The sequence below is a fragment of the Lingula anatina genome, chromosome 7, assembly GCF_051362555.1.
Source record: "Lingula anatina isolate TDL-2025a chromosome 7, LinAna3.0, whole genome shotgun sequence".
In the NCBI taxonomy this organism is placed as follows: domain Eukaryota; kingdom Metazoa; phylum Brachiopoda; class Lingulata; order Lingulida; family Lingulidae; genus Lingula; species Lingula anatina.
The window spans coordinates 17,574,345-17,593,434 of record NC_141773.1 but is presented as its reverse complement, the minus strand read 5'-3'; the positions used below and the strand labels follow the sequence as shown (position 1 = coordinate 17,593,434).

Genomic DNA, 19,090 nt, shown 5'->3' with positions numbered 1-19,090 from the left:
GACCTATGTATTGAGAATGAGTAGGCCTATCTTTACCTAGCTAGTCCAGATTAAAATGCCCGTAGCCCATTACATGTACACTTGACATCTAATATGCAATATTTCAGTTTCAATGGTGAATCATGGCTCTGTCAAAAAAGTATCCATATGTCGGCAACTACTGCATCGATGAATTTGCATGCAAGCGGTCGAGTTAGAAGTGTTTAACATTTGAAATGCGATGCTCGTACGGTGCCCGTATATATAGGCCCTACACTGCCCGTACATGTAATTCCCTTTTTCAGGCCTACCCAACTACCAGACTCGGCACCTAAGGATCCTGAATTAACCGGTATATCGGACCACACTACCCGGTCCTATAAATAAGCTCTAGCTTCCATTTGTTCCAATCCACTCAAACGAAGCAGTGCATAGTCATGTCTTCGCCCTTCTAGAGGACCATAAAGATGCGTAATCAACCCGCTAGGTATCACTACTGATTGAAATTTCAATGCGCTTGTGTCCATTGTAACATACACGTTGATGGCGTGTTGGCCGGCCTGCTTATAGGACGAACCGTGCCATCCACAAATCCTATGCAGTTCTGCAGCGGCGCACCCTTCTCATGTATTTTATCAGCATAAATTTGAAGTTGTGCAGGACCCAACCACGGATTATCTAGTGTATCCAAACGGTGATGATGATGATGACTGTCATAGAGTAGACCAACAGTGTGATCGATGATCATGGATAAGGTCGATGCAGGTCGACCAAAAAATCTTTCCAAATCACTCAGTCGATTTGGGTACGAAAATCTCCTTAAAACCATACATAAGGCATCAAGTCCGCTGCACCGGCATCTGTTACTTACAGTTATCGTGTCAGGAAGTCTTAATAACTGTACCAAGCGATATAGGCTACATCTTCCTTTTCAAAGCGAAAGTCGTTCAAACACTGATCGTTAGTAAGGGTACCCAAATTAAAACTTGGCCATTCAGGATCATAGGTTATCAGCCTTTTCTGACGTCTATCGCGAAGGAGAGCGTACATATGTATATCACCTCCTCGTCATCGTCTTGAACTGCCATATGCAGGAGGTCCATCCTGAGGTGTGTGTAGTTTTAGGTGTGTTTACCCCTAATCATGCTTATCATGCCTATTCGCTCAGATTATTTTTCAACTTAATTTGATCTGGCCGTGGGGGAGACCAGGGCACGTCCGGTGTCACGTGAATAAATTAACCGTCGTCGTGAATAATGGATTAGTAGAGAGCATGCAGCAAAAATCACCTAACCTGTCCAATAGCGTATGGCCTAATTTAACGTCTCTGCTTACAACAGAGAAACATGTATCAGCCTATATTGTAGCCTACAATTCGATTATCCGTAAATACTAGCCGGGTCTTTCTGCGAAATTACGAAAAAATAAACGTTGGTCATGTCGCGGTTTTCTGTTGTTATGTAACTCAAGTTAACATTTTTTAATAACTCATTTATTACATAACACATCCAGCCATGCTGGCTAACTGGTAGAGAAAGAACAATGCATTATGGGAGATATGTTAATTACATTACAATATGCAACATCTCCCTTTTTTTTAATAAAAATAAATCCTGGAATTTTTTTTTTAAGTTGCTTATAAACATAATCAGTTCACTGTCCGTGTTGTCTTTGTCTCCAAGACATTTTAATGTTCACAGTTCATAGGCACATGTAAATGTTTTTTTTTTTTTTTTGTTTTAACACAAAAGTCAACAGAATCTCAAGTCCAGAGTTCATAAATGAAACAATTATGATTAGGCTTATTCAAATTACAGTCAATTTGTGACACTTTCACAACTGACTTGTTACAGTCACTATTACTGAATTTATTCATAAGTTCAGTCTCTCTGGACCTCGAGGTTTAATGTTCCTGCTTGATCTGCGTAAGGGTTGAGATTGAGGTGTTTCACATTTTGTAACAGTCTCTGTGTTTGTAATGTCAACAAGAGGTTCATCAGTTTCCTCAATCTCATTGTTTCTGAAATCAAAATGTTCTTTTGTCTTATGAATGTGTTTCCTGTTGCGTCGGTAATTTCCACCACTGGATTCCACATAATAAGATCTGGGTTTGTCTGATACAGTTTTAACTTTGGCAGGTTGCCATGTATTATTCTGAGTGTCATACATGCGAACAAATTCTCCTTCATGTAAAGGTGCAAGTGGTTGGGCATGCTGATCATAGTGCGTTTTGCTCGCGTTTTGTCTCTTCTGTAATGCTACATTGTAGTCGGAGTTCAACTGTGACTGTCCAGCGGGAATATTTGTTTTATACTTCCGGTTATTCAATAACTCACAAGGCGCTGGTAGGTTGTGATCAATGGGTGTTGTGCGAAGACATAACATGGATAGGTGGGGATCTGAATTCGATTCCCATGCTTTCTGAAATAGACTTTTAACAGTCTGTACCATTCGTTCTATGAATCCATTTGACTGCGGATACATAGGTGAGGATGTAATGTGCGTAAATCCCCAAGTGTTTGTGAAGTTTTTGAATTCTTCTGATGAAAACTGAGGTCCATTGTCAGTTTTAAGAATCTCAGGGATGCCATGCTCCTCGAATATGCTCTTTAAGTGTGCAATTACACTGCCTGATGATGTACTTGTAAGTTTCCGCACTAAAGGATATTTGCTGTACTGGTCAGCAACTAATAAGTAGTCAGTTTGTCTCCAATAGAACAAATCTGCTGCTAATGTGTGCCATGCGTGGGGAGGTACATCTGCTGGCATTAAGGGTTCCTTACTGTTGGCAGCTTGGTGTTTCTGGCAAGGTGGACACAGTCCGACTGTGTGCTCAATATCATTATTCATGCCAGGCCAGAATACAGACGATTTTGCACGTAGCTTACATTTCTCCACTCCCTGGTGGGCATAATGTAGCTGTTTAAGTAAGTCAGGGCGAAGTACTGTAGGAATAATCATCCTATTCCCCTTCATTATGATTCCATCTGCGATGCCTAACTCATCACGGTAGTTCCAGTATGGGTGAAGAATTTCTGGACACTCGCTGCGTGTAGCTGGCCATCCTACAGAAATCATTTCACGAAGAGCTGCTAGCTGTGGTTCCTTACTAGTTTCCTCGCGAATTTGCTCAATGCGTGTTGGACTTGCGTTCATGTACGAGTGTAATTCATGTACTGTAATGTCAAGTCCTTTGATGTCGTCACCATCACAAGGTTTCATGCGAGAGAGGGCATCAGCTAGTCCTATATTTTTGCCTGGGACATACACAATCTCTGTGTCATAACTCTGTGTTCTCAGCAACATGCGGGTCAGACGCGGTGGTGCGTTGTGTAGGTGCTTCTTGAAAATGGCGTCTAGAGGCTTGTGGTCAGTCTCTACTTTAACATGTCTACCATAGACATAATGGTGAAACTTTTCAAGACCAAACACTACTGCTAACATCTCGCGTTCAATATTTGAGTAACGTGACTCTGTTTCTGTGAGTGCTTTGCTAGCATATGCAACTGGGCCTTTATCCTGGATTAAGGCAGCTCCTAATCCATAAGATGAAGCGTCAACTTGGAGTGTAAGTGACTTGCTACTGTCGTAGAATTGTAGGTTGGTTGCATTTGCTATTTCTCTTTTAATCTCATTGAATGCAATACTGTGTTCAGCATTCCACTGAAAAACACTATCCTTCTTGCACAGGTCTCTGAGACTGGCTGTAAGTTGAGACATATGGGGAATGTATCTGCTTAGATAATTGGTCATCCCAAGGAATGTTTGTAGTTCCGATACATTTCTAGGCTCATTCATTACATTAATGGCTTCTACCTTTGCTGGGTCTGGTTTTAGCCCGTCTTTTCCTATAATATGACCGAAGAATGGAATTTCCTCCTTTCTAAGAATCATCTTGTCCTCATTAAAGCGTATCCCCTTTCTTCTGGCTGTATCTAATACAACGCGCAGAGTCGCATCGTGGTCAGATCCGTCTTCCTGCCAACCTGCTATGATAAGGTCGTCGGCGATTCCGGTACACCCTGGAATGTCTTTGAATACTTCTTCAATCTTGGCCTGGAAGACGTCTTGAGATAGCGAGAGGCCAAAGGGGAGTCTGTTGTATCTAAATCTTCCGAAGGGCGTATTGAAGGTAGTCAGAAGAGAACTTTCTTCATCTAACGTGATATTCCAATACCCACTCCGAAGGTCAAGTATACTGAAATAACGCGCGCCACTCAGTTGAGGTAGGACGTCATCCAGTGTTGGTGTGTAGTGGTGTGGACGTCTAATTGCCGTATTTAAGTCTTTTGGGTCCAGGCAGAGACGTATTTTTCCATTGGGTTTGGTAACACATACACACGAGTTTACCCATTTCGTTGGTTGTGTGACAGGTGACAGGATCCCTTGCTCAACGAGAGAGTCCAACTCCTCCTTGAGTGCTGGCTGCAATGCAATAGGTACACGCCGTGGTGGGTGAACAACAGGAGAAACAGTGGGGTCAATATTTATGTGATATTCCCCGTCCAATTTCCCGATACCTTCAAAGATATCCTTATACTCTGATAGTATGGACTGTCTTGTCACTGTATTTATGTTCAGGGTAACAAGTCCCAGTTTCTGACTGGTTTCCATTCCTAGTATAACTGGTCCTTCACAGTCCACAATATAACTGTCTGAGGTCACCATGACCTTGTCATTTGTGAATGTCAATGTTGCTATTCCACATACTGGTAACTTACTGCCACCATATGCCGTAATCGTGTCATTTGTAGGCTTTAATGGTTGCTGAATTGCAAGTTTTTTGAAAGAAGACAGTGGTATTACATTTCCCTCAGCACCAGTGTCTATTTTGCAACGTAATGTTGAAGTAGAGTTCCCAACTTTAACTTCAATGTCAGCAAATGGCTTGACTAGGGACTGTTTTGACTGAATACTATCTACATATATAGAGTCAAAGTATACACTGCTACTGTCACTTTCATTTGCTACTGAATGCACAGTTTTACTATGGGTCGATGCAGTTACTGTTTTTGTTCTACATACCCTTTTCCAGTGATCTGGCTTGCCACATTTGAGACAAATTGTACGTTTAGCTGGGCACTGTTGAAAAACATGTTCAGTTCCACACTTACTACATTCTTGCAGTGGCTGTCGTGAGCGTTGTTTGCTTGGTACCTTTGATTGAGTTTGCTGGCGAGGAGTGCGATGTTGTGGCTGTCTGTAACGCGGTCTCCCTCTTTGACTGTTTCCACTTGGCCGTAGTGCGTGAATTTCCTTTGCTGATGTACTGTGAAGATCCTCAATCTGTTTCTTAGTTGCTTCCTCTGTTCGTGCAATGACAAGAGCCTGATCTAGAGTCAAATCGTCCTCTCTTTGTAATAATTTCGCCTGAATTCGCTCCGAGTTAGTGCCAAAAATGAGAGTGTCGATTATGTGTTGATCAACATCGGTATATTTGCATTCATTTGCCACGAGTCTGATTCGTCTGACAAAAGAATCAATGCTCTCACCTGCTTTTTGTCTGCATGCTCTAAGTTTAAATCTCTGAATTCGAAAGTTACTCTTGGGCTTCGTGTATTCTTCCAATTTTTGCCAATACGAGGTCAACACGTCTGGATCATCAATGTTAAAAGTTTTCACAATTTCGCGGCCTTTTTCTCCGATCCAAAGGAGAAGAAATTTCACTTGTCTTTCCTCTGACACAGCATCTAAAGGTCCTTGGAATATCAATTAGCTAGATATCTAATAGTGCTCTTTATATGTATCATTCCAGGTGTCCATCATCAACTAGATTAGTTCAATAAAGTTGAAGATATACATATTTATCTATGACGGACACCAGATTTCCCTTGCCACTGTGTAGATAACCGAGTTAGATTTTCAGCCATTATTTGTAGAGTCTTCAAAACAAACAGGATGCCCCAACTGCAATGTCCTGTGGTGGGTTGTGACTGGCAGTCACAGGACCTTGACGCTGCCTTCGCAGGAGCCTTAACCGCAGCTCTCCAAATGCATGGCCAGACTGCCCATCCGACTCAGCCGGCGCCCCAGAAACTCAAGCTGGATCCACCACAAATTTCAACAGGGTCTGATCCAGATCAGTGGTCGGCATTCACCAGGCAGTGGAACATGTACAAGGCTGGTATGAACATTGCTGAAAGCATGGTAGCAACCGCCCTCTTTTACTGTTGTGATCAAGACTTACGCACAGACATTATGCGAGATCTTAGAGACAATGTTGCAAATATGGTGGAGGCAGACCTCCTAGCTGCCATAAGAAGACTAGCTGTCAAAGATGAGAGTACCCTGGTTCATCGCATACGACTGAGTAAAATGACTCAAACTCCAGGAACCAGTATTAGAACATTTTTGGCAAGCCTGAGAGGCCAAGCAGCATTGTGTCGATATACAGCCACATGTAAAGAAGAAGGCTGCACCCATATGTTTGACTACAGCGATGAAATCATAAAAGACAACCTCATCAGAGGCATCGCTGACCCAGAAATTATGTCAGATTTATTGGGTGACCCTAAAACAGACAGGACGCTAGAGGAAACTGTATCCTTTATCGCTCAGAAGGAACAGGGAAAAGTGACCAAGAGTGCAGTCGGAGACACTGCTAATGCTGCCAGCAATGTTCAAAAATCACCAGTTGTTCAAACTGATGGGAAACCAAAATGCTGGGCATGTGGTGGACTTGCCCATGGACCAAGAAACGATAGAAGAGCAAGAGCCAGGAAGTGTGAGGCATGGGGTTTCATGTGTGCCAAATGTGGTGTCAAAGGACATTATACAGACCTTTGCAGCAAATGTAACACCTGCGGTGAATGGGGCCACCGGGATAAGTCTTCAAGGTTATGCCAGCAAGGGAGAGGATATAGAAACCCGCCCAAATCACGCACTCAGACAGGTCAAACTAAGGGTACGGACCACGCTGACACCAATTATGTATTTGATCAGCTGTGTACGGCTTCCAAAAACAATCCGCCCAGGCGACATAAACCCAACAAGACTGCATTACTTGATCACCACATATTTGATGGCCAGTGGATAGCTCGCCCATCAAAACCGCACCCAATGGTTTTAGTGAGAATGACCCCTCTACCTGCAGACCATGCTGCTTTTGGGTATCCGATGCAAGACACGTCAACACTTAAACCAGTCAACATGTCCATGATTGCGGATACAGGGTGTCAGAGCAGCATAATACCACTGAAGTCGGCTATGGCTCTAGGCATAAGGAAAGAAGACCTCTTGCCTGTTAAACTTGTGATGCGAGGTGCCATCAAAGAGAATCTGGGTGTTATGGGTGGCATTGCTGTCAGTGTCTCTGTCAAAGATGAAAACAATCACATCAGAATGTCTCGCTTGTTTGTGTCTGAATCCATTGAGAAAGCCTTCCTCTGCAGAGAGGCACTGACAGACTTGGGGATAATTAAGCCAGATTTTCCGAGTGCCACGCATACAACACACACAGCTTCAATTGGCCCCACTGATGAAGTTCCGTGCACATGTCCAAGGCGCAGAGAGGAGCCACCACCATTACCCACATCTCTTCCCCCTGGCTTAAAGGCTTTGGAAGAAAATGTTGAAGTGCTTAAAGATTGGCTCCTCGACTATTATGGAGCAACAACATTTAATACGTGTGAACACCAGCCATTACCCCTGATGAAGTGTGAGCCGCTCCAACTTCATGTGGATCCAGATGCCAAACCGGTCGCAGTCCATAAGCCGGCACTTGTTCCAATTCACTGGCAAGAGAGGGTCTTTGCTGATCTTGAAAGGGATGTCCGAATAGGGGTCCTTGAACGAGTCAGCCCAAATACCCCAACAACATGGTGTTCCCGCATGGTAGTAATGGGAAAAGCTGATGGCACTCCTAGGCGAACAGTAGACTTACAGCAACTGAACCGCCACTCTGTCCGCCAAACACACCATGTGCCTACCCCCTTTCACTTAGCAAACCACATCCCACAGGGTGTTAAAAAAAACTATGACGGATGCCTGGAATGGGTACCACTCTGTGCCTATTAGGGAGGAGAACCGGCATATCACGACATTCATCACACCATGGGGCTGTTACAGATACAAGGTAGCACCTCAGGGGTTTTTAGCCAGTGGAGATGCCTACAACCAGAGATTTGATGCCATAATCACAGACTTCCCTAATAAAGTCAAGTGTGTAGATGATACATGCATGTGGGCAAACTCAGTTGAAGAGGCATTCTTTCAAGCATGCAAGTGGTTAGACCTGTGTGCACGTAATGGTATAACCTTGAATCCCAAGAAATTTCAGTTCGCCCAAGATGCAGTCGAATTTGCTGGTCTTGCAATCACACCTACGAACATACAACCAAGTGACAAATCTATAGATGCCATAAGGAAATTCCCAACACCTACGGATATCAGTGGTGCCCGAGCCTGGTTTGGGCTCATTAATCAAGGCGCTTATGCATTCTCAATGGCACGTCAGATGAAGCCATTCAGGAAGCTCCTAAAGCCATCCACAAAATTTGAATGGACAGATGAGTTGGACAACCTGTTCCACCAATCCAAAGAAGTCATTATAGAAGAGATGAAAGAAGGAGTGCGTTTGTTTGATCCAAACCGCCAAACATGTCTGTCCACTGATTGGTCTGTTGATGGAGTTGGATTCTTCCTGATGCAAAAGTATTGCCAATGCACCTCCAAAACTCCAGCATGTTGTCAGTGGCTGGAAGTTATGCTTGGTAGGAAGCAGGTTTACCCACCCAGCAGAAAGCAGATATGCACCCATAGAGGGTGAAGCCCTGGCCGTGGCCTATGCATTGCATCAGACTCGCTACTATGTATTGGGCTGTAAAGATTTGATTGTTGCCACAGACCACAAACCACTGGTTCAGGTGCTAAATGATAGGTCACTCACCGAAATTCACAACAGGCGACTACTCAATCTCAAAGAAAAGACACTAGCATACAGATTCACCATAGTTCATGTCCCAGGGAAGAAGAATCCCGGCCCAGATGCAGCATCCAGACACCCTGCTGGTCGGCCAAGTAGAATGCATCTACCAAATGAACCATCTGATAGTGACACCATATCCTACATGACTGTGCCTCCACAGGTCACATTGGCTAGTCTATACCAAGACACAGCAGACACAGACTTTGCTGATGATGCTTGCACCATTGCTGCTGCGTCTGCCTCACTGGATGCTGCTAACATTATTGTCACCTGGGATATGGTCCGAGACGCCACCTCTTCAGATGCAACATTACTTACACTAATGCAATACCTTGAGAAAGGCTTCCCAGAAGATTGCAGAGAACTCCCCATTGAGATACGTCCATACCACCGTCACACAGCAAGCCTGTGTGTTGTTGATGGAGTGATACTCATGGGTCAACGAATTGTTATCCCAAGGGCCTTACGCACACCAATCCTCAATGCCCTCCATGCAGCTCACCAGGGTATAAGTGCTATGCAGTCCCGAGCAGCAGACTCTGTTTTTTGGCCCAATATCTCAGTTGACATTGCTAGAGTTAGGGACCAATGTGCACATTGTCATCGCATGGCTAAATCAAACCCGATGCAGCCACCATCTGATATTAAACAACCAGACTACCCTTTCCAGATGATCTGCTGTGACTACTTCACATTCAACAGTAAAGATTATGTTGTCATTGTCGACCGCTATTCCAATTGGCCAATGGCTTTTAAAGCAGAAGGAGGCGCAGAGGGTCTAATCAGAATTAAGATTGCGTGAAACTTTCGTCACATTTGGAATACCAGAGGAGTTAACCTCAGATGGTGGACCACAATTTACTGCGGGGAAAACACAAGAATTTCTTAAGACCTGGGGTGTTAAACAAAGAATCTCGTCAGTTGCCAACCCTCATTCTAACTGTAGAGCTGAGATAGCTGTCAAAACTGTGAAGCGAATGCTTGCAGACAATATAGCCCCAACAGGATCCCTTGATGTTGACAAGTTTCAGAAAGCCATGCTTATGTACAGAAATTCTATTGACCCACAAACAAAGGCCTCCCCAGCATTAATTATATTTGGACGGCCTATTCGCGATGCCATTCCAATACCCATGGGAAGGTATTCCCCACATGAAACATGGGCAGAGCTGATGTCACATCGAGAAAGAGCACTTGCAAAACGTCATTCCAGAGAGCATGAACGCTGGAGTGAGCATACTAGGACCTTACCACCATTGAGGGTTGGAGATCATGTGTACTTACAGAACCTTGTGGGAAATTATCCCCGGAAGTGGGAGCGAACTGGAATAGTAATTGAAGTAAGACAGCACCACCAGTATGTCATCAAAGTAGATGGTTCAGGCAGGGTGACTATCCGCAACCGTCAGCATCTTAGGAAGTTCACTCCATTTGTTACCAGTGACAACTTCCCCATGATTGAGATGGCCCTCAAGGAGAACACAGTGCCTGAGCAACCCACTAAGTTGGTCCATCACGAACCTGGTGACCTTCATCTGGGTAAGAAGCAAACCCATGACAACCCTGTACAGGTCACACAGCCAAAAAATCCAGATGAACCTACTGTGCCATACCAGGATGCTTCTACTCCATTGCAATTATCTGAAGAGCCAGATTTGAGTGCCCTAGATCCCAGTGGCCAGGATGCCCCTACTGTTACCAAGCAGCGCACCAGTGGTGGTTTGCCACGTGCATTAGCCCGTTTGCTACCTCATAACAAGCCAGGCACCACAGAAATGCTTACTCCATCCAGACCAAGCCGTCATTCTAAAGAGACTGACATACAGGAAACTCGGAAACCAGCTTCAACCAGGGACTCTTCTTGAAGTCTCATAATACTTGATTTTTTTTAAATGACTTTAGCTAGATATTTAATTTGATTTTCTTTTGGCATATAGCTTTTAAAAGTTGTTGTTGTTGCTTCAATTTCCATATTACAATTGACTTTTGAAAAGGACTATGGAGGACCCATGTTCACAAACTTTAAAAGCTCCCCAGGGGAGGAGACAGAGGACTTTAAAAAAAAGAGGAATGAGGACTGGCATATAAGTGACGTTTTTTACATGCCCGTATAAAACTTCCCCCGGGGGAAGGAGATAGCTAGATATCTAATAGTGCTCTTTATATGTAGCCTATCATTCCAGGTGTCCATCATCAACTAGATTAGTTCAATAAAGTTGAAGATATACATATTTATCTATCAATTCACACTTTTCCTTGAAAAGTTTGAACGTACGCGGTAAGTCCATGGATTCCCAGTCCATGTGAGGCGGCTGTATCCCATACATGTGCTCCATTTTTTTCCCTTTTTTTTTTTTAGTGATTCAAAATCCGTTTTTATCTTGTAGTTTGTGGGTCATCCAATCTCCAAATTATGCTACATCCAATGTAGATCCCGATTCTGACACCATGTCGCGGTTTTCTGTTGTTATGTAACTCAAGTTAACATTTTTTAATAACTCATTTATTACATATAACACATCCAGCCATGCTGGCTAACTGGTAGAGAAAGAACAATGCATTATGGGAGATATGTTAATTACATTACAATATGCAACAGGTCACTTTATGGTTACGGATAGCTAAATGTAGTCGGTCGCCTAAACGTGCAGTTGCGAAAGCTCTCTACTAATCTATAATCACGACGACGGTTAATTTATTCACGTGACACCGGACGTGCCCTAGCTGGTCTCCCCCACGGCCAGATCAAATTAAGTTGAAAAAAAATCTGCCCTAACAAAAGAAAGCTGAGGTTTTGAAGTATCGGGAGTCATTAAGTTAAGTCTAGGCAAACTTTCACACTTTAGAATGAATAGGTAGGGTGAACCTATTTTTAACTATGAAGGATTTTGAGATGGTCCCTTACGCAATGAAACCGGAAGTTATCAAACCGAATCGAGACCGTCTGTTGACCTATTTACATGGAGCAAAGCGGTTTCGCCAAATATAATGGCACCAGCAGCAGTTGGTGCGTGTTTAATCTTGTCTCGAAGAGTGCTCAGTGGATCAGTTTATACTTTAACTAAGCGACAGATATGTTATAGTATTCCGTGCTATTACAGAAGATATAAAGCCTTGCGGTTTATGCACACAACTTGCAGTAAGTTCAACACTCCGACTCTCTCTCTTCCTCCCCGATCTCTCTCTCTCTCTCTCTCTCTCTCACACACACACACACACACACACGCACACACACAGACAAGTTGTATTACATCCAATACAAAATAATTTTGTATTCAATTATTATTCTCACTTAAACTTTAAATCCAACCCCTTATTACTTTCGCAGTAGCAATAGACTAGTACCCAGTAGTAGTAGAAGTGCATGTAGTATATGTTCCAGTATTTGTTTTCTGGATACTGCAATCTGTGACAAGAACAATAATATTTGTCAAAAAAATATTTTTTGAAATATTTGTCAAAAAAATAAATAAGAGGCTTCACACCTATCTTATACAACAAATATAAGTGCTACAGATATTTCATTACTCAGACATTAGCATTTAGGAGCACAATACATGTATATTTCACTTTTTTAGTATACCTTGTTTTATAAAATTAAATATACTGACTATTACTGAGGTATGATAATAATGACCCAACCATTTAAGTCCCCTATACCAGGTTATGAATTATAACCCACTGCAGACACCAGTGTGACACGAAAATAAACTGAATGAACCAATTCTTTGTTATATATCTATTGAAGGAATGTCTTGTGAAAAGACAGACTTTGCCAGTGTTAGTAAAGAGGAGTGGGTGAAGAGGTTGACACCAGAGCAGTATTATGTAACCAGGGAGAGTGGTACTGAACCCGTAAGTGGTACATGCATACCAGTATCATATGCCTTATGAACTGAAAACAGCTCATAGCGGGGGAAAGAATTCATGAATTAAAAAAAAAAAACAAATGTTGTTAAATTTAAGCAGAATTGAAGAAATTATAACCAGCCATAGATTTAATATACTGTGCTGAGGCAGGGTTAAGACTGTGTTACATTGCCAAGTTCAATTATATTTTAATTTTATTACTGTTTTGTTTATTGTTATTGAAAGTCACTCTGTGGTACCCCCCCTCCCCTTTCAGACATCCTTTCCCCTTCAAACAACTTGAACATGTTTTCTTTCTCCTAATGGAGTTTATGAGTTCCTAATTTATTTTTTGTCAGATATATATATAGATAGATATAAAGGACACAATGAAGAAGATTTTTCTTTTTAACTTGTTTTTTTTCCCTTAATTATATGGAGAGATAGTGGTTTGACTGAGATTGCATTAGGTGTGCTCTCTGCTGCATCGGTGCAATCAGGCACTTGTAGGGGCTGCCAGGTGTACCCAGTAAATGAGAATTTACTGTTATATTTTAATGATTTCTGTTACATTAATTATGTTATTATTTTTTTTCACTTTCAGCCTTTCTCTGGTATTTACAATAGCCATTTTGAGAAGGGCATTTACAAGTGCACATGTTGTGGGTCAGAATTATTCAGGTGAGACTCACACCCACGTAAAAAAAAGAATTGATAAGTTGAAAAACATTTGGCTAAAGAAGCACCTACTAGTAGACTATTAATAATTTGGAGGATATTTGGTGAACTTATGTACTGTAAAATTTTACCAATAACTGGTTCCTTTAATTTAGGTTTCCTTGGCGTGCTAATAAAATTAATGATAGTGAATATATGTAGAGTGAAAGGATATGAATAAGCAGGGAAATAAGACTCCTAGCCACAAGTGATATACTGTTCAGAGGATCTCTACCTTGATATGGTGTCTTTGATCCCCCAGCAAAATCTTATGTTTCTCTTGGCTGTTTATTATTTATTTATTTTTTTTAATTTACTGGTCAAGGATATTTTGATTCTATTAAGTAATTAAATTTTTTTATAAATTATTATTTTATTTTATTCAATTTTTAGCTCAGAAGCAAAGTTTGAGTCTCACTGTGGCTGGCCATCTTTCCATACGGCTCTTGGTGCAAACAACAGAGATGAATCCAAGACAAATGTTCTCCGCCGACCAGACGACTCTCACGGCATGAAGAGGGTGGAAGTGCTCTGTAAAAATGTGAGTTGGAGAACTAGTTTGGATAGTTTTTATTTGCGTGAAAATGTAAACGTGCAGAATTTTTGAAATGGTATGACATTTGAAACGTGTAATGATGACTGATTTAGGGGCAAAGCCAGTGACGTTAATTTCAGTCTCATATAGATGAGTTTAAAATAGATGAGTTTAACTTCTTTGTCATCACTATTTTAATAAATAATTGCTTAAAAGTAATATTTAATTTATGTGTAAATATTCAGGTACAAGATATTGAGAATTCTATGCATTGAACTTGCATGTTTTAAAGGTACATACGAACCGAGCATCGGTGGAGCGTGGATTCCCAGTAACACATGTAAACCACTTCTACTAGATTCTTATATGACTCAAATAAATTCGAAATGCCAAGGGATAAACTGAATAGATCACTCGATCAGTCATAAAATACCTTTAGACTGCTCCTTTCTTTAAATTTATGGTTGTAAGTTTAACCTACATTCGTGACCTACTTTCCTGCCCGATTGACATACAGCTTAGAATGCCAGCAGAAGAATTCGTTCAAACATCATTTTGGGGTAAAATTAAACAATGCCTTTTGGTAATTCTCTTAGTTATACTACTTGAAACTATATGCTGGCATTTGGTTGGTTTTTGTGACAAAAAATTGACTTTGTATGTATCTTTAAGTAAAAAAATTCCATTATTGGACCACAATGATGTACATTGTATTCAACTTTTTGCCATTTTTATATTAATTCACATAAAGTAAAATCGCTTCACATGAAAGAACCAAACTATTATATGGGTTTTAAATGCCATTCTCTTTATATTTTCAGTGTAATGCCCACCTTGGTCACGTGTTCAATGATGGGCCGAAGCCAACTGGTGAACGATTTTGTATAAACAGTGTTTCGCTGAAGTTTGAAAGTGGGGAATGATCAATGATCACACTCTTGGTCACGGCATACGTGGTTTTGGTCAGAAAGTTATGACAATACATGAATTGTCTTGGCAGCCAGGACAATTACATTATGTATCTGCTATTTCTCTATCAAGTCCCAAGCCCAGGACTTTAATGATAATTATAATATTTATTATTTAATCGTTGCAACCAAAGGGTTGAAGTTTTGCAGAGAAATTAATGGGGATTAATCCTATAAAACTTAATAAGTAAGAACGATGTAAAAGCAAATAGAAATTAAATTACTGAATTGAGAAAAAAATAAATAAATAAAAGAATAAATTAATTAATAAACTCGCTGCAAATATGTTGTTTTCAACTAAGGCACTATGTGATAATAATCAATCAGAACGGATTTTGATTTGTATGCTTCTCATTTGTATGCTGACCACCTGAACCATTTCTGTTCACAGGCAGCACGGTAAATTGCGTTCAAATACAAACACATCACAGCGCCCTCTCTCCCAACATAGAGCTTGAAAACGTGGTATCGAATAGGACTTTTTTTGTATGTTTGTTTTAAAAATCGATGCAATTCTAATGTTTTAAATATTACACGAGTCATGACTCATGACAAAACTTGATTTATTTTGACAAAAAAATCACCACTTTCATTTGTTTTTCAAATATATATTTTAACAAGTCTTACTATGATTGACGTTTCATTTGCTGGTTGACACATCATTTGCATTATAGAACTTAGAGAGGTCTTAGGGAAAAACAGACTTTCCTGGTCTAAAGTACAACTTCCCCATACTTACCAATGGTGAAGGAAGCCATTCCTACATTCAAAGTTAGTCCATGTTTTTTCTAAAAAAAATTGTTTTAAGGGATTAGTATGGAGGTGTAGCCATTGTATGAGGACTTTCGTCGTCAGATGACAAGCACAAATTCCAGAATAATTGCAATAACCGCTGTTTTGGTGGTAAAATGGAATTTATTACATTTTTATCAGTTGTTTACTATGTATTTATCGTGAAATGTGAATCTCATATGAAGAGTTGTTATATCTTTTAATGGTTGTAATGTTGGGTTGGATTTGAGTATTTTAAATTATGAAAATAACACCAAAATCGCATATCGTGTTCGTTATAGTATACATGTATCTAACAAAAAAAAAAAGATTAACGAAATGAAAAAAAACATTATTTTGATATAAATGTACAAGAAAAAAGAAAAAAAATCGATCTCTTATTGAAATTGCCCTGGTCTATTCTACAAAATAAAGACGCGAAAGATTTTTTTTATTAGAAATGTCAGCTTAGCCAACTATTAAAAAGCATAGCAATTGATCCCCTGTACACAAACGCACCTGACCTTGTTATTCCACTCCACTGACACGGAAACCACCAAAGCAAAACCTTTCGGTGGCTTAGTGGTACACAATAGACTTGGGTAACACTGCGAGTTTATTTTGGTTACGACTTGGCGCAGGGGTAAAACTGACATAAATCTGCCTCCGTGATATAGGTTTGGTTATGGGAAAGCGGGGGTAAATAAGGAGGGGGTAGGGCTGGGAGCATGGACTATTAGACGTCATTGGCAAACCCAGGGTTTCACCCTAGGAGGGGGTTTAATACAAGGGAGTCCAGGTGGGGTGGGGGATGGGTTGAGCCATCGCTTTGCGGGACACACAACATGTGAATGTAAAAATTAAAAAAAAAGTAAAATAAAACGCGCATATTGCTCTTTAATAGGACCCGAAGTGGCATATTAAATTTATGAACATTATCCCGTTAGGTATCTCACAGCAGTTTACAGATCTATGGGACTATGTGTTTTGTTTACATCATGACTCACTGGTAAACATGAATGGCCTTGGTCCAACAAACATTACGTCAGCTTTAAAATAACCCCCAAAAATCCCAGTGTTTACTTTGACTAGTCACGTAAAATCCCTTCTATGTTAACAAGAGGGAATTTTTGAGAGTTATTTTAGCCATGTTTTCGCCAGTCATTGAAGTTATGAGCAATTTACTTGAAAAATTCCTGATCACTTAAAATACCCATCATTGTATGTTGGGAATTTCCCAGTCATGTGATTTGATTAACATAAAAGGCGCTGTAGAGAAAAATTCTGAACTAATTCGTGACTGGAGTACAAACTGTTGCACCGTACGCGTTAGCAAACAATTGTTTCATCGTAAGTATAAATGTGCCGTTGAAGATACCAACTTTCGTAATCCAACACCATTATGTATTTGTTCTTGCATTTGCACATTCTGTCAGTATTGTAAGCTTTTTTTCTGAAAAAAAAAATGCTTTGATGTACTGTTATCAAGTTATTAGCAATAGAAAAAATGAAAACAAAAGGAATTGAAGAGAAGTGCTTGTAGAAAACGCGAAAATGTGTTAATCTGGCAGCCCTGCTAAATGTTTTAAAGGTTTAGGATCCCTTTTGACAACCTTTATTAATTTTTATCAAGTTTTGTGTTACTGCAAAACAGATTGATACGTTAATGATAAACAAGTTATAAATAAAGTTTCTTCTATTTTCAAATAGATAAGAATATTTTATTATCATAACGGAAACAAGGTTACTTAAATAACAATTGATACGAAATATAAGTAAGAACAACTTACTCTAAAAAGAAAAAGATATATAGCGACCGGTTGGTTCAAATACTATCCTCACTGAATTTATCAATCAAATATTTCAGTAGCATTAGGAGCCATGGCTTTCAGGCGCAATCGAAGCGAGAGGGACGGAGATCGGAGCAGACGACAGGACAAAGATGAAGAATTGCGGGCAGCTATGCGGGGAGATTGGAAACACGTGGAAGACCCACACCTTCGGCGAGTATACAAATCGAAGGGGCCAAACTTCTCAGGTCTTCTTCTCGCTGGATTAGTCGCCAATGTTGCCACGCCAAGTCAGTACGATTCACACGACAGCGACAGCGAAGGGCCAAGCAGCGAAGTTGACAGAAAGCCGCTTAAGAGGCGCCATAGGCGTAGCCGGGGATCGGAAAACTCAGAATTCTCTGAAACGCGCTGGGGTGGATCTCAGTCAAACCAATATTCTACAGTGTATGGTCCAGATAATGACAACTCAGTTAAACTGTCAGGTTCGGAAAATTCGGAAGATCCGTTACTGCCTAAAACTAAAAAGAGCCTTTTCAAACGTGTCCGGTTGAGCGGCGTTTTTCGCGGTTTGGGTGGTGCAGCAGCAGTAGCAGTGGTGGGAATATTTCTTTTGGTGTTGTTACTGTAGCCGAGCTTGATTGTTTGGATAGGCGAGTCAGAAAGATAGGGAGCGGTCACGAGCCACCCTACCCCTTTATCATTTCAAAATGACGGGTTCAACCTCCCCTCTTCCTCGCCTAGTAGGAGAGAAACCAAACTTTGGGTCAACACAAATGTATATTGTATAAGTGCTCATGTGTCTGTGGTTTGAGGGAAAGGGTGACACCCCTCTTCTTTTTACCTTTTTTAAAATGTGGTTTTGTTAAAATCCATTTGTTATAATATAACTATAGTTTTCAATATCAGAAACATTTGTATTATTGGCTCGTTGAAAGTCATCAGTACTGTATATTGAGGTGGCTTTTTGTTAACGTTTAAAATGATCGTAGTGTGAAAAAAGCGAATTATAAATAAATATTACTAATTAAAGCTTTTGCAGCTATAACCGTTTATTTAATGAGAGCATTTGATGATTTTTATCGAAATGGTGCTTTCTGATAAACAATGTCGATTTGCCGCTTTACTTTTGATGATTATTTTTTAAAATATTTTTGAAAATTTTAGCAATAAAACCATGTAATGTTTCATCATATCAGCTTTGGGCTATTTTTTGTAACTGCTATAAATTGTAATTTAGTTTCAAACTTCAGGTAACAATTAAGTGAAAGTAAACATAACCCATCAGTTTAACTCATGTCATGTTAATGAAGTAATAAATTAAATGGGTAGTTATTGTTTTGTTTATTTATACATAGAGTAATAGGACTTTTTGTTGTACATGAAGTAACGAAACACATCTTTTGCGTCCTAGGTCAAGCTTATCCTTGTTCCAATAAAAACATTAAAACGAATGAAAAATAGATTAAAATGTTCAACAAAACCTCCCTGAAATAAACGATTTGATTGAAAGCCTTTGTAATAAAAAGTTTTTGTCTCATCAGGGAATCTTTGA

The 19,090-nt window shown here is 40.4% G+C and overlaps 1 protein-coding gene across 2 annotated transcripts; it reads left to right on the top strand.

Moving 5' to 3' along the window:
- The first annotated feature begins 11,854 nt into the window (after nucleotides 1–11,854).
- LOC106160057 (uncharacterized) lies at nucleotides 11,855–18,866 on the top strand. 2 transcript variants are annotated; one of them, XM_087016446.1, is made up of 6 exons: nucleotides 11,855–12,044; nucleotides 12,654–12,760; nucleotides 13,359–13,435; nucleotides 13,865–14,012; nucleotides 14,828–15,745; nucleotides 17,616–18,866. In XM_087016446.1, the coding sequence occupies exons 1-5, from the start codon at nucleotides 11,894–11,896 to the stop codon at nucleotides 14,927–14,929; spliced, it is 585 nt and encodes a 194-aa protein (XP_086872572.1). In that variant the 5' UTR covers nucleotides 11,855–11,893; the 3' UTR covers nucleotides 14,930–15,745; nucleotides 17,616–18,866. The 2 variants fall into 2 exon arrangements, with proteins under 2 accessions (XP_086872572.1, XP_013392022.1); XM_013536568.2 differs by having other exon boundaries at nucleotides 17,613–18,866.
- The last annotated feature ends 224 nt before the right edge of the window (nucleotides 18,867–19,090 follow it).

Coding starts and splice junctions, on each gene's coding strand:
- LOC106160057 (XM_087016446.1), top strand. CDS start 11,894: ATGGCACCAGCAGCAGTTGGTGCGTGTTTAATCTTGTCTCGAAGAGTG. Junction 12,761..13,358: donor GGGAGAGTGGTACTGAACCC/GTAAGTGGTACA, acceptor TTTCACTTTCAG/CCTTTCTCTGGTATTTACAA. Junction 13,436..13,864: donor TGTGGGTCAGAATTATTCAG/GTGAGACTCACA, acceptor TTCAATTTTTAG/CTCAGAAGCAAAGTTTGAGT.